General features: G+C 54.6%; 4 protein-coding genes across 4 annotated transcripts; 1 reads left to right on the top strand and 3 right to left on the bottom strand.

Annotated features, from left to right (window-relative positions):
* Positions 1 to 3324: 3324 nt before the first annotated feature.
* Positions 3325 to 4436, bottom strand: K437DRAFT_219891 (Snf7-domain-containing protein; the record flags this gene model as incomplete). The annotated part of the gene is made up of 6 exons (XM_013390174.1): positions 3325 to 3438; positions 3522 to 3653; positions 3749 to 3901; positions 4000 to 4152; positions 4255 to 4297; positions 4378 to 4436. The coding sequence occupies 6 exons, from the start codon at positions 4434 to 4436 to the stop codon at positions 3325 to 3327; spliced, it is 654 nt and encodes a 217-aa protein (XP_013245628.1).
* Positions 4437 to 5628: 1192 nt separating this feature from the next.
* Positions 5629 to 5922, top strand: K437DRAFT_207155 (transcription factor Hap5a-like protein; the record flags this gene model as incomplete). The annotated part of the gene is made up of 2 exons (XM_013390173.1): positions 5629 to 5725; positions 5795 to 5922. Coding segments are annotated over 2 exons (225 nt in total), but the record flags the coding sequence as incomplete, so codon positions are not given.
* Positions 5923 to 6234: 312 nt separating this feature from the next.
* Positions 6235 to 8237, bottom strand: K437DRAFT_266245 (uncharacterized protein; the record flags this gene model as incomplete). Its single annotated transcript, XM_013390172.1, has 6 exons — positions 6235 to 7114; positions 7191 to 7270; positions 7405 to 7500; positions 7579 to 7709; positions 7782 to 7852; positions 7924 to 8237. The coding sequence occupies 6 exons, from the start codon at positions 8235 to 8237 to the stop codon at positions 6235 to 6237; spliced, it is 1572 nt and encodes a 523-aa protein (XP_013245626.1).
* A 456-nt stretch (positions 8238 to 8693) lies between these two features.
* Positions 8694 to 12917, bottom strand: K437DRAFT_272095 (uncharacterized protein). Its single transcript, XM_013390171.1, has 2 exons — positions 12310 to 12917; positions 8694 to 12216 (listed from the first exon to the last, which is right to left on the bottom strand). The coding sequence occupies exons 1-2, from the start codon at positions 12645 to 12647 to the stop codon at positions 8835 to 8837; spliced, it is 3720 nt and encodes a 1239-aa protein (XP_013245625.1). The 5' UTR covers positions 12648 to 12917; the 3' UTR covers positions 8694 to 8834.
* Between the last annotated feature and the right edge of the window lie 2067 nt (positions 12918 to 14984).

Raw genomic sequence — 14984 nt, 5'->3', positions numbered from 1 at the left:
CCAGACGGACCAATTTCGACTTCGCGCTGCCCCATATGCAGCCTTCTTTTACATATCCTTTTGGCTCCGTTCGTCACCCCCACAAGCAAGTTGGCTCTTTGCACGCATCAAGACAGGACGTTTCCTCTCCTCTTCAAATCAAGCTGCTGCTCACCTCCTAACGCCACGCAAGAATCAGCATTATCTACCGCTTCCCCAGAGTCACTTCTTCTCCTCACGGTCCCTTTTCCAAGCCATCTCAAAGATCATTCGGTGCATTTGCTCGAACACGCCCGCACAGCGCGTACGGAACGACAGGAGGGCCCCGTAGTTGTCGGCACGCCTAGCATACACATTTTCTGAACTGCATTTAACGACCTGTTATGACCACGAACGAATTTTAATGACAGTCTCTCGATGAAGACCAATGCCGCATCCTAGTGCAATCGCATGAATGTGTGCTGAACAGAACGTCGGAGCATTGTTAGCTGCCCTGCGGCTCCGTGAGGCGAGGCACGTTCGAGCATGTTGGTCTAAGCACATTGAGGTTCGAAATACGTTTTATGTAACAAACGCAACATCAACGCTGGCGGACCGTCGGCAAACATATTTACACAGGCCTAATTCAGGCTTCTACAGCTCCAAACACCGCCGTGATGTCCACAAAAGTTATTCAATATTTACCGGAAGAGGGGTCGACTCGTGCAACGTACCGGCACGGTAAAAGCATAATCAGCGGCAAATTGGCCCTTTCGAGTCGGCGCGAAGGCGCAAAGTGCGGAGTGCTATCTAGGGTTTCTTGGTAACCCCTGTCTCGTGACGGTCAGCTTACACGCAGCAACCCTCACTTCGCATGACCTGAGCGCTCTCAACGCAGTGCAACATTCCATTCTTCTACCCTACCTTGAGAATGCAGAAGTGATTTACATGGATCGCAACCATGAGAATTTTCATTGCAATGTACCTTCCCTTATTCTAGATGAGCCTAATAGCCTAGAGCCTGTTGTAAAATACAGCATATCCACAAGGGTTGGCAATTGGTACCGTTGAATGTAGGCTGAACTCCAATAAGAACATTCTATATAATCCTGAGAGCACAGAGTGTGTCACTCTGACGCCTGATCACCTGCTATACAATGCTACGATCCCTCCTTCTACAGCACATGAGAGTGAAGTGGTGTCTTTGTCTGGCAGGCTGATGTGCTACATTTCCTTCTACATGAATCTGAGAGCGTAGGTGTCCTTGCCTAGTGGGCTGATGTCCACATCTGGAAATTTCTGCGAACTATTGCCACAAGCTTTTGTTCTGCATGAGCCTGAGCATTTGCAATACACACACCCATTGCCTTCTATATGACCGTGGGCGTGTTGCAGAAAATTTACAACTGTCACTTTGGAGCGTCGGTTGAGATCCAATGCCTTCTCCTTGGGACCCGAGAACGGAGAGATGGGGTTGTGAACCCGAGGCTGAGATTCTTGCATGTGCTTTCGAGCAATTTTAGAAATTCAGAATGTACTTGCGTCGATTATTACCAGTGCAAATTCATGGAAATGCGAGGTCCCCCTCCATACATTCTCGTAAAGCCATGGGCTGAGCGTTGAGCGTTAAGCTGTAAAGTATCGGCAGAGCGCACGCTGGAATTGCGAGCACAGGCAGGGTTAATTCGAGGCCGCAAATGGCGAATTCTTGCTGCCTGATAGAGTATTTTCCAGGAAACTTTTTAGGTGCTTTGTCAAGATGCATGCTAGAGAGAACATCAAAGCTGTTCATAGTAACCGTTGAGTGCCACCTGGTTGTTAACCGTAATAAATGGAGTCCGAGCACGTCGAGCGGCATCATCTATAGCTGCTGTAACTAGTAAAATAGGAAAAAGACAACGTTGGCAATGGTAAAACGGTGGAGAGGAATCGAGCTGGTATGCGAAAGAAGATTGAGGCGCAGAAAACAAGGGTGCTATAACCCCCAGACCACGAAAGGAGCGATATCCTTGACTCTAACGCTCTCAACTTAGGTTGCAGCGGCTGAGGCAGAGATAAGGCACTATACTGATGTACAAGCGAGACGAAGACGAGCATGCACCAAGGATAGGATAAACAGAGAATTGTGGAAGTATATGCATTGCTGATTGTGTATTGTGATGATTGACTGGCTGATGACCGATGACTGGCTATGACTGACTGACCAGTGGAGAGTGGAACGTAATTGAACCCGTTTTCGGCGCAGGTGGCATGGTTGCTCGACTCCAGGTGAACATACTGCTGTCTAGTGCGTGTATACGAATAGCCTTCGTATTCACTTATGATTTCAATGATCAGGTCTGCCTTCGACCAAACGCCGGCCAAAATAAGGGCGGAACACCACAGTAAACACACCCAAAAGCACTGATGAAGAACGTTATGATGAATTGATGATGTAATTGACTGATGAATGCTTCACGGTGCTGTTTCTGGGTTTGCCAGGGCGGTTGTACTTTGGCTTCATCGCCCGTTCGCCCCCGCCGACTCCATCAAGTTCCTCATGGGACAGCTTCCGGCGTCTGGCGCCTGATTCTTGTTATTTTTCAAGAACTCCTCATGGCTGAACGACTACCGCTTGCCTGCAAAGCTGTTCTACTTCACCTGCTCGGCGGACTTGTAATGCATACCCTTGCATCTTTTATCACGTTCTTGTGGTTTATCGTGTACATCTGATCATTTGTTCGACTGCGTACTTGGCCGCAACCGCTCATCGCGTCACCAGTCACTCCGGTGGAATGAAGCCTTGCTCGCGCGAATGGTGACACTCACGGACAGAACGGCAGGTTATCAAGTGTCTCCATTTATTCCACCTCCAAGGAGGACAGGGCGAGGGTTACACTTCGTAGGTAGGCCGGCGAGTTAATGCGTGGCTCAACTTGGACTCGCAGCTTCCTGCTTAGTATCAAGGGTTAACCGGACGCTTCTCTCACAAATCATGAAAGAGTGTGTCATGTGCCACGTCTGTGTCATGTGGGGTCAGCCGTGCACTGCGAGTAGATCGGCCTCTCCATGAGCAGCAGAACGCGCGCGAACCGCTGACCAGAAGGACTCGCAACCGTGTCGGCGAGGCATGTGTGCAGCCAAAGCGTACACGCGAGGCAGCGACTGTCGAGTGGAGGGATGCCGTGACACGCCTGACGCGTTGCGCAAAGACGTTCACCAATAAGCGCTCGCAGCCACACATGGAATAGCGCCCAGATATCGGCAAATAGCACATGTGATTCGCGATGCCCGAGCGGTGCAGTCGGTTTCCCACTGGATCAAAGCCGTTGCACGCCTGGCGTGAGACTTTGACATCGCAGAGGGGCACACACACAATGCACCACTTCATGCAAGCACTGCTTCTGGCTGCTGCCTCTCTTGTGCTCGTTCCCGAACGGGTGCAGGCTCTTGTTGCTGCGACTCTTGCTGTATAAGCTTGGTCTTTGGGGCACTTGGCAACTTTATGATCTGCAAAGTATGTCAGAGTGCAGAGTAAGGGAGGAGTCACGACGAAGTGGTTTAAAATGCTCTGGAAGACGTACCAGGACGGCATCCTCGTCGCCTTCCTCCTGCAGCATCAGTGCTTGTTGCTCTTTCTCAATCTCCTCAAGCTCCTTCATAACTGCTTCTTCCTCTTCGGCCGTCATTTGAGAGGAGAGCATTTCGTCGATTTCCTGCATCAACGTGTCAAGAGGGAAGGTGACCGGGTTAGCTACAAGGAACACAGTCCAGCAGCAGAAAGCGACCTAGCAGACAGGAGCGTACGCACTCTTTGGGCGGCCTGCGCCTCAGCAGTTTCCTCCATGAGCTTCTCGACGGATTCAATCTTCATGACTCTATGTATGTCCTTCAGGACCTCATTGCCTTGCTTGAGGCCGTGCAAGACGGCTTGCTCGATCTGGGCGAACTCGATTGTCGAGACCTGGCGAGATGGCACGCGGTGGGGGTCATAACCATGGTCAGTGAGGTTTCCAGCACGCGAAAATTGGCGAAGCAGATGGTTCGCCTTCGAGAACGCACTAGGCCCTCAAGCGTCTCAAGCTGGCCATCTGTCTTGCTCAGAAGCGACTCTTGATACTTTCGGCGCCGCAGCGCCGTTCGTGCCTTATCCCGGTCACCTCGAGCGAGAGCTTCCTTGGCCAAAGCATTTTCGCGCTCGGTACCTATGGACAGCTTTCTCATTTGAAACGCAGAAATTAGATCGGTAACCCAGGAAATAATTCCTTGAAGTCAGTCCTGGACGAGCATGCCGCGCAAGATAATTGGACCATTCACCTTCTTCTGATATTGCTTGATTTTGTCGCGTTGAAGCTTCAGGCTAAAGCGGGAGGCGACACAGATGACAGTCAGCTCACTTTGTTTATTCCTCCTCACCTCTTCAGAAAATACAATACCCACTCCAGAATGGCACGATCTTGCGCCGTGATTTTAGGCCCCTTAGAGCCTTGCTGACCCATGGCTCGGGTGGACCCCGCTCGTGATCGGCGATCAAGGGGAGCGCCTGGACACGTTGACTAGCCCACTTCAATCGCACGTTTGTCCAGGTGAACCTTCAAAGCGTTCCCTTCCTCGATGTTTGCTATTCAGGAACTACCCCTGTTAAAACTCTTGTACGAAGCACATATGCGGCTTGCTTTGGTCACGCGGTGAGGATGAGCAAAACAGCATCTTGCCATTGGCCGATTGACGCGGTCAAATGGCCAGACTGACCTGGCGACTGATGTTGCAGGGAGCCTTGCGGCACCGCCTCGCGTTACATAAGCGATCCGATAGCAAATGAACGGCTGATGCGGATTCCACATCTAATCGCCATTCATCCGTCGCATCAACTCGGTTCTGCGATGATCCATCGTAAAGGTCCTTCGAACACCGGTGCGATGCATAACGCAGACCTGCGGCAACTCGGCTTTCTGCGCTCAGTGGGGAACCTCACAACCCGTCTCGCTTAAAGCTCAATGTGGCGCCTGACTGCGGCGACGGTGAACGAAGGCGTTGAAGTTGGAGACGGTGCTTCCCTGGAGAGGTTCTCGCAGCGGGTTTGCAAGGCGTGCACCTGCTTGAGCGAAGGTTCCAGTTGAGCCTTTATTCGCATCCACAATAGAGTTGCAGCTCAAATAAGACGTTGAAACAAGCCACCCGCGTGAGCACAGGATGTCGACATCACTACCAGCCTCGCAAGTCCTCTCGCAGGCACAGGACGATAGCAGCTCGTATACTCCACTCTACCTCCCACCAGCCGCCTTGATAGAGCTCGAGCAATCGCTAAGGAATGGGTGCGGAGCACAGGTCAGCTCTTCTTCTCTGCAAGGATGTTCCGTGCTGCAAGAGCAGGATTTTGCAGCTTCAATTGAGTCTAGTGCAGTATCTTCTGGCTTGGTGCTGATCAACGTTCCAGACAACATACTCGAGCAAATGAGCACTTTGAACGCTGGTTCGACTGCAACTACGACGGGAGCAGCTCAGCGGAGCAATATCAGCTTGAATTGGTTCCAAAGGGAATTTTGGAGCTACTACATGGATCTAGTGGAAGGCGAAGAACATTCCGCAACAAGAACAGGCGTCGCTCATGACCAGCCAAACCAGGCCTCGGCGCAAGGCACAAGCGCTGCTGCCATTGGCCAGTCACAAAAGCACGTTCTTGGCTCCAGTCTCCCGCTCGCAAGGATCAAAAAAGTGATGAAGAGTGACGAAGCGGTGAAGATGATCAGCACAGAGGCGCCGATGCTCCTGGCGCGAGCGTGTGAAAGTGAGCTTGCACATACTACACTGGGGGATAATGTTGATCATACCAGAGCTCAGTGGAGAAAATTATCAGTCTTCATTGCAGATCTCACGTCCCGTGCGTACACGGTCGCAGAGGAGTCTCGGCGCAAGATGATCACCAAGCAGGACGTTATGGCCGCGACGACGCAAACCGATATGTTCGACTTTCTTCTCGACATACTTCCGCGCAAATCAGCTGCCAACGAAGCCTCACAAGAAACATGGGGCCCAGGGGACGCTCTCGCACGCGAAAGAGGAGACGCCGTCTCCGAAGACGAGCATGACGAAGAGCACACAAGCGTGCTGGCAGCAGAGTACAATTCGCGGCACCCACCTGAGCACCATAGCGATGATCTAGCGCATGACTAGCTGTTTACAGGTCGCAATTGTGCGATGAGGTCTTGAGATGCCTGGTTCCCAACGAGCAAGTATCGCAGCGCTAGGATGGCATGCTCCTTCATGTCTGTGTATTGATGCCGCATTCTGTCAATGCTAGTGACTCACAAACGTCAGACTACCCTCTATCAGCAACTCACAGGGGTTTTCAACGTCCAACACCGTCATGCTCAGCACTGTGTACAGCCCGTCACTTTCGCGCACCCTGTCTTGCACCTCTGTGACGGTCGCCCTTTCGCTCGCGTCAACGGCAGCCGTTCTCGGCGGGAGAAAGACCAGTGACGTGAGGAGACGAAGAAGGTCGCGCTTGAGGTAGCGGAGCCCCTTTCCTTGTACTTCTCTTCCTGCCGAGTCTGACTTGGAGGAAGCCAGAGACTTCGCTTCTCCCGTCTGCGTGGCGATGTGGTTAGGTGGCGGAGCGGCTGCTGCTGAAGTCAAAGGCTGAAAGGGCGAAATGGCTGGACTGAATGAAGTGATTGTCTTGAGCAGAGAGACAATCTGCTCCACTGCAAGAGTCTTTGATGCTCTCAACTCTTTGATGAGTATTCTTCCGACCAACAGCAGCCCTTCACCTTCCGCGGGGGACGCGATCTCTTCATGGACGGCCATCTCCTCCGCTGGAAGGGCCCCCACAGTACCTTGCGTGGGCAATACAAAGGCGAGTATTGCTTGCAAAAGCAGCACAAGGCCTTGGTGGATGGCAATGAGCTCACTCCGCGCTCCCTCCCATGGCTCGCCGTCTTCCATGCTCATAATGCTCAGAGCTTTTCCTGCCAGGAATTGATATTGCTCGAGCAGTACTTGTGCATCGCCCATTGCTCTCGACAGAGGATACTCGTTGGCATGATGGCAGAGGTGTGCATCGAACAACTTGAGGAATGTGACTTGCTCCGTGGTGATCGTGCCGTGGGAAGAGTTCTGCTCAGGCTGGATGTTGGTGTAGATGTCGCCGAAGAGGCCCAACGAAAAGAGATAACTAAAATGAGTGTGTCTGCGAACGGGCCGTTCAATCGCTAGCGCCATCTCAATCAGACCATAGGCACTATACTCACATGATTCGTAGACGCTCCTCGTCTAATTTTCCGTCTTCCTCCTCTGGGTCGTCTTCCCGTTCGATGGACCGGCCAGATATCTGCAAAAGCGCCAAAATGACAGGTTTACAAGCTGACAAGGTAGCTAACTCCGTGCTTCGTTGGAGGAGAAATATCCATTCGAATGAGCTGGGGTTTGGTTCCTCAGCTCGTCAGATCGAACATGGAGGCTCACCATCGTTCTATGCCCGAATCGCCGGTTCGGCAGACATTGAGCAACAACACGCATGCTACTAGTGAAGTAGCTTTGTTTGGTAGTGTCAAAAGATGTCTGGCGTTCAGAGATCCCAAGATGTGCATCAGCAGCACGTACAAAAAGGGACAGGAGCCTGACGGCTGCCCACTCTACCCAGCGGAAGTCGATGTGCGGAGCCGAAGTGTGTTTGGCACGAAGCGCAGACCAGAGAATCTGCTGAGCGGATTCATTGCATGTAATGGAGTTGCAAAGGCATTCGATCATGGATTGACAGACCTTATGATCTGTGACGGATTAAACAGCTTTTGTAAGGACGATCCGAGGCAGTCTCTCGTCAGAGGGCGACAATCACGCACTTTCTGCTTCCAGCTGAAAGGTCCACGTTGCTAGCCTCTGCAACAAGTCTTGCCTCGCCAAGAGAATAGACCTATAGTGAAGGATAATAGAGATTCTTATCAGAGGAGCGGGAACATGTTTCTCATGGCACAGAGAACCCACAGCACCGAGAGCTGACCGTCGCCAATTGCAGCATTCCGCAGAATGCGTAATACGGAAAATCCTATTCGCCCCCAACATTGCCTTCGTTCGTAGGACTGCTCATCTTCTTCAGCCTTGACGTATTGTTCAACAAAGGCGAGAACCCGCGTCGATGGGAAAGCGTCATTGCGGACCTCATCGATCACGCCCGCCCTGCGATCCTTGTCACGGGTGGTCTCCTTTGCCAAAGTTTTGAGCTCGTCCGAATATCCTCTGAGTTCTTCTAGGCACGTGTCGAGAGATATATCACGCAAAATCAGCTGTGAGAAAGACATGGCAATGTCAGGTGCTCTCTGTCGCCGTTCATTGGAAGCTAATTGACAGCTCGAGGGAGGAGGGCAGGGCCGAAAATGGCGCACAATCTTGATTCCTTGCTGGCTAATGAACATACACGAGCTGCCGCTAATTGTTGGCACCCCAAGGCGAGAGAGGAAAGAGGTCACGTTCGCGCAGCGAGATGTGCGCCACTACACTCTGCTGAGCCCAAGCGTCCTTCTTGGACAGCAGATCAAAAGCAGTTGCAGTGTTGCAATGTTGAACGGTCAATGCCAAAGTTGGGTTGCTGGCCAGCTCGTGATACCAAGACGGAAACCTTGATTCTTTTTGCTCTTTTCTTTCTTTTTTCTCTTTCTGGTCTTGATCACGTTCGCTGTTCAATCCAGACGACATCCATTCTCTGGAGTCAGGTCGCAAATCAACAAGGAGCGTAAAGGAAGATGCAATGGCAAGTGGGCGAACAGGTCAAACATCTGATTGTCCATCTGGAATCCACTGTAGTCTACATGTAGTGCGGGCAGATACAAAAGCTGTTGCAGAATGAGCTTGCGTCCCGGTCATGTAAAGGGCTGCCAAGATTCTGTGCTGAGTGCCTCTCACGACGACGATGAACTGCCCTCGCGATCGGGATTGGCGACGAAGAGCTGCGCTTTGGGCGCTAGCCCGTGCACATACTTCACCTTCTCGCGCTGTGTCGCAGTCGGCGGCATCTCTTCTTTCGCGCGCCTCGGGCTCCTGATCGGCGACAACACAGCATTTGGCGAGCGGGAAGGAGACACGAGGGGACTGAACAATTGCTCCACATCGGAAGTGCGGCCAATGTTCTTGCTCTCGATCGCCTGTACACGCTCTTTTACGCTTCCCACCAGCGGGGGATCGGGCTTCTTGACCGAGATGGGGCTCAGCGGAGAAGTGAGAAGCGGATTCGCGCGCGCGCGCTTGGTCGTCGCTGGCGTGATGCTTTCTGCTTCCGATGGCAGTGCCCGAATATCACGCTGCGAATCGGGGGGAGCAACGCTGCACCCTCCGAGGGCAATTTCGCCTGCAGAGGTATCGCCTGTTTCGGCTGGGAGACTGGCAGTGTCCGACACTTCCTCCTGCAAAGCGGCGGGGATATGCGGATTGCGCCATTGGCTTGGATCCCAGATGACCGAGCCAGGTGTGGACTGGTCATCAGACGGGGAAACGACCTGTGAAGAGTCGCAACGGACACTCGCATATCGGCTGAGATACTCGAGGCTGCTCGCTTCGCTCGCTGAGTGCGTGCGAATGCTCTCCGTACGCCCTGCTTCATTGTCACTCGCAGTTCGCACGCGCTGGACAACGTCCATCGAGCGCAGCTGCGCTTCGAGCAGCGAGCTGTTCGCTGTACGCAAGCTAGAGAGGGACTTCATGTGCGAGCGCTTCGACAACCAATTGTTCGCTGCGAGCGAGGTGGACCGACGGATCGGCTGGCCCATCCCATCTAGTCCATCCGAAACGCCTTCCGACCGTCGGAAATGCGAACCTCCATGCACATAAGCGAGTGAATCGCTCTCGCTGGCCCCGCCGCCGACGCGTGGTGATTCAGCGATGATCGACAGCGTTGGTGGCTCTGCTGGGTCGCGAATTGGCTCGGCTGAGCCAGGCCCGTAGAGGGGGCGAGCGGTAGCAGAGCGCTCGAGCATGCTGCCAGTCAACCTGTTCCACCACGTCGGGCTGCGTTTCATGCCACTAGCGACGGAAGGCGAGGCACGCGGGCCACGCACGCGCTTGTTGCCACCCACTCCTGCGCGCGGGGAGTCGGTTGCGTCCGAGAAGGACGGTATTGGGCGCGAGCTGTAGCTGCGACCGCCGGAGCTCGTGGCAGTACCGAGCGTTGGACCAGACGACGGTGTTGACGAGAGAGCGTGCGACTGCGCTGAAATGGCGCCGTGCGTGTCTTCACTGCGCGCGTAGTCTCCGTCTTCGAATGGATCATCGAATGGGGATGTCACATACTGCGCGGCGCATGCACCAGAGTATCGGTCGCTGCCGCCAATTTCGTGGTCGTCAACATCAATGTCGTTCCGGGCTACTCTGCCGTATGAGATCTCCTTGCGGTGTGCACCGGCTGCGTACGCATGTTCGTCCTCATCAAAATCTTCCGCTGCGTTAAAGTTATCTGCACCAGGATAGAACGGTGAGCTCTTGTGCTTGCCCCTAGCTATGCCGCTTCTGCCACCGGGTGGCGGGTAGAGGGCATCGGTACGATCGCTGTATCGCATCTCCGCCATCTCTTCGTCATCTTCATCCTCTTCCGCAAGCATGTCGAACCTCGTCTGACCATGCGCAGCGGCTGCGCCGCCGATCCCGATGCCGGTCAAGAGGGCCAGACGCTTGTGCAGCGCCGGACCAGACCCTTCAATCGCATGGCCGATGTTACCTGCCGCGTTGGAGAAAGCACGCTTGAGACCTGCTCCTCCTGAGCCACCAATGCCAACGTCATGCGCCAAATAGCCCTTCTCCATAGCGTAGCCATTGTCCGCTCCACCGCCGCCTGCGACCGGACCGCCTAGCAGCTCAGCCGCGCCGTCTCCACGCCTCCAGTCCTGATGTTTGTGTGCACGGCGGTAGACAACGTAGCCCGCACCTGCAGCGACGAGGCCGAGTCCGACGAGCGCGCCGACGACGACACCAGCCTTCTGACCTGAGCTCGCCTTGCCGCTTTGGTCCGAATTGGAACCGGGGTTGGAGGAGGGTTTGTGCGTCGGTTTGTGCGTGTTCGTTCCGCCACCAGAGGAGGAAGAGTCATTGTTGTCGCCGGTGCTCGTACCGCCGCTGCCAACGGAGCCGCCATATGAGATGGATGGATCAGGCGTGTAATTCGTCGACCAGCTGCCACCGCTCCAGGCGCCTGCGCCTGTAGTCGCTGAAGAAGACCCAGAGGACACCAAGGCGGTACCGTCAAAGACGTAAACTGCGCTGTCGGCAGCATTGCTGCCGCTCCATCCGAACGCCATGACCACATTTGCGCCGTATGCGATGGCTGTGTGCGCATAGCGCGCTGATGGACCGCCTGTTGCAGTCAGTTGTGACCATGTCGGCTGCGAGCTGGCGCTAGTGAGATCAAGGAGCCAAGCATCGGCATACGCCGCCGTCAGGTCTGCCGATGCGCCGCCGTGCATGAAGATGCGGCCGCCAGGCAGGCTGACAGCGATGTGCGCGCGTCTCGGAGTCGGGAAGCCGGCTGCGGAGCTGTTGGCCGTCGTGACAGACGACCAAGTGCTTTTGCTTGGGTCGAATAGCGCTACGCTCTCAAACGATACAAGGCTGCTCGTCGTACCGCTCGCGTTGCTTCCACCCAGCGCAAGCAGCTGTCCTGCGTATGGCCCGGCGCTCAACATGGTCAGCGTGCCATCAACAACGCCTACGCCTGCGCCTGCATCCGCTGCGTTTACTAGCGGCGGTGTAGAGCCTGCATTACCCTGGGCAAAGCTGCCACCGCTCAGCGCTGACGCGGAGCCCGAGGCGGGATATGAGAAGGTCCACAGTTCATCTAGGTACGTGCCCGATCCGTCCGTCTTTTCGCCTCCGATGATACAGACTTGCGAACCGCCGCTGTTCATAGCCGCGTGGAACCGGCGCCGCTGCGGCTGGTTCCAGCTCGCCGGCGCAGCTGTGAGATTGGCAGTGAGCGAGCTTGCACCTGCAAGCGTGAGAATGTATGCACTGTCATTTCCGCTGGGCAAAGGAGAGCTGGACGGGGTTTCTCCGCCAAAGAGGAGCAGCTCGCTGGCGCCCAGCGGCGTCAGCGAGTGGAAGCTCGTCGCTAGCGATGGAGTGGACGCATTGAGTAACTGCCAGGGAGGACTGGACGTGGACCACGGCTGGCTGACGTCGAGAGTGAGAATTTCAGCCGAATCCGGCGCACTGGTGAATGTGAACCCGCCGCCTGCTGACGTCTTGCCTCCGTGCACCACCAGGTGGCCGCCAAGCAGGGCCGAGGCGGCGCCCCAGCTGTCCGCGTAACATTGTCAGTGGAGGTATAGTGGAAGATAGAGCATGAGCCATGAGCTTAGCAAGGGGAAAATGGAAAAAGTAGAGACCCACCGCTGGGCAGCTGCTGGATCCGCTGCTGTTTGCGCTGCGAAGTTCCCAGTCGCACCAAACAGTGCCACCGCGACCAAAGTTAACGGCATCCTGAGCCGTGACGTGCCGTGTGCTTTCACTCTCCTTGGCCTCCTCCTTTGCTTGCTTCCTTCAAGTTGTTCCAGATTTCTCTGCTCAGTAGAGACAGCAGCTGTAGGCCAGCACACGTCTCTCGAGCGTGAGGCACGCGAGCGAGAGCATGGATGGCCCCGCTGCAGGGAAGCGCGGACGCGGGTGCTGCACTCGCCGGCGTAGATGGGCGTGGCGTTCATGTCCATTTCGTTCGTGAGTGCAGTCATCGATTGCTCGTTTTTATTTCTATCGGGAATTGAAATATCGGATGGATGGCCAGCCAAGGGAACACGCTTGTTGGATACTCGACTGGGAGAGGTGGTCTTCAGGTGGATCCGCTAAAGCCCCTCTTGCCGCTCGCTCCTACGCCCAAGCATCGAACACATAAGCTGCAAGCCGGGAAAATAGTTCGTCACGGGCCCATCAGTGTAACTATGGCCGTGATTCGGTCCATGCTTTCGAGAACATCTCCTCTATCACGCAAGCAGGAATGATCGGATAGTTGTGCAGGGATGGATCGATCATGTACAATTGGTGCCCTTTCCCCATACCCGTATACTATGCACTCCATTTTTGGTATGACAGGGGCAACTTTGAACATCTACACATCTACACCCTCGGAAAAGGCCCGATCGGGACATGGCGCACGGAAGTCGGCACATGTGATCTATAACCCTACTTGGTCCGCACACAGCAAAATTTGCGCCGTGAGACGCGGATGCTCATTGCTCTGCGCACTCACTTAATCTCATCATCGTGGTTGCTGCTGCTTGTTCGAAGACGCGATTGCTGGCTCGGCTCCCTACTACTCTCACCACCTCTTCAATCATCATCTCCCGGGGGCTGCCAGTGGATAACGAGGACCGAAATACGCGACAGTGTTCCATTGAAAATCTAGGGCAAGAAGCGGGCCTCAGTGGCAGACTGCAATAGCGCTCGCGGGGACGTTGTGCGACGTCCTCAACAAAAGGCGCGTATACCGAACGCCACTCACGCCCCTGCAGCAACAACCATCGAACAACCCTCTGTTCCCTGCGCCACGTCCTCTTCGTGCGCTCGCATCTGTACGCCTTATTATTCCTCCCCATTCTCATCGCTGGCAACTTGTCCTTGCGCAGTTGCAGAAGAACAGGGAAGGTGGGACGATAACGCAGCAAGGAAACGAACAGCACCTGTACATTGTCTTCTCGGTTTGTGCGTACATCTCTCGCACCCAATCCTCATTGGTCTGCGACCTCTCGACTCTTCCTTGCGAAAATTTTGCTGCACTACTGTTGCGCTGCTCAGCGTAGCATCGGATAGCGCATAGCTTTGGGAGTAGCAAAAAGAGGTTAAATCGCTTGCTGGGTTTCTGCCGTCTGCTCGCTGGTTTCGTTCACCATCCGCCTCCTAGCCTATTCGACGATCGTGTGATCTCGCAAAGCACTCAGAATTTCCTGCGCTCCAGTTCGTTGCCAAGCTTGCTTTCGCCTCGGAAGCACATTCAGAAACTCGAGTTTAATTCGAATTGCTCCACAGAACGTTGCCACGATGGTGTGTAGGAGCGGTCTCTTTCATTCGTCTGCGGCTTCAACTGAACTCCTCGTTCTACCTTTGGCTTCTTTTCTTGTCGTTTGCGCAATGCTTGTCAGGGTGTTCCCGCGCTCTTTCGTTGGCTTTCGAAAAAGTACCCAAAGATCATCCAGTCCGTTGAAGAGGCATCGCCCGAGCCGGTCGACAATGGCAATGGAACCTTTTCCGAGATGCCGGTCGACATTTCCGCTCCGAATCCAAACGGCATGGAGTTCGATAATCTATATCTCGACATGAATGGAATCGTACATCCGTGTACGCATCCAGAAGGCAAGGTGAGATGCCGCCTTCGTGCAGTTCACGCGTGATGGATACTTGCCGAATTGACACCTGACGGCACGCTCTGTCATCCTTTCCGGTTTTGCACACAGCCCGCACCCGAGACGGAGGAGGACATGATGGCCGAAGTTCTCAGCTACACGGAGCGCGTCGTCAATATGATCCGCCCGCGCAAGCTGCTGATGATGGCGATCGATGGAGTCGCTCCGCGCGCCAAGATGAATCAGCAGCGCTCACGACGCTTCCGATCTGCGCAAGAGGACAAGGAGAAGGAAGATGAGAAAGTGAAGATGCGGATAGAGTGGGAAGCAAAGGGTCTTGAAGTGTCAGAGGAGATGAGAGCCAATAGCGAGAAGAAGGCGTGGGACAGGAATGCCATCACGCCCGGCACGCCGTTCATGGACCTACTCGCTTCATCGCTGCGATACTGGGTTGCGAAGAAGATGAACACCGATCCAGGCTGGGCGCACATGCAGGTGATTATCTCAGATGCGAGTGTGCCTGGTGAGGGAGAACACAAGATTATGGACTTTATCCGTCGGCAGCGGAGCTACCCTGAATCACACGACCCAAACACCAAGCATGTCATCTATGGCCTCGACGCCGACTTGATCATGCTCTCCCTCGCCACGCATGAGCCGTACTTCAAAGTTCTGCGCGAAGACGTGTTTGCGCAAGACGCGCAACTGCGGGGCAAGTGCCGCATGTGCGGA

This window comes from Tilletiaria anomala (assembly GCF_000711695.1).
Source record: "Tilletiaria anomala UBC 951 chromosome Unknown K437scaffold_6, whole genome shotgun sequence".
Classification (NCBI taxonomy): Eukaryota; Fungi; Basidiomycota; class Exobasidiomycetes; order Georgefischeriales; family Tilletiariaceae; genus Tilletiaria; species Tilletiaria anomala.
The sequence above is the reverse complement of the archived record's forward strand: the minus strand, read 5'-3'. Positions and strand labels throughout refer to the sequence as shown.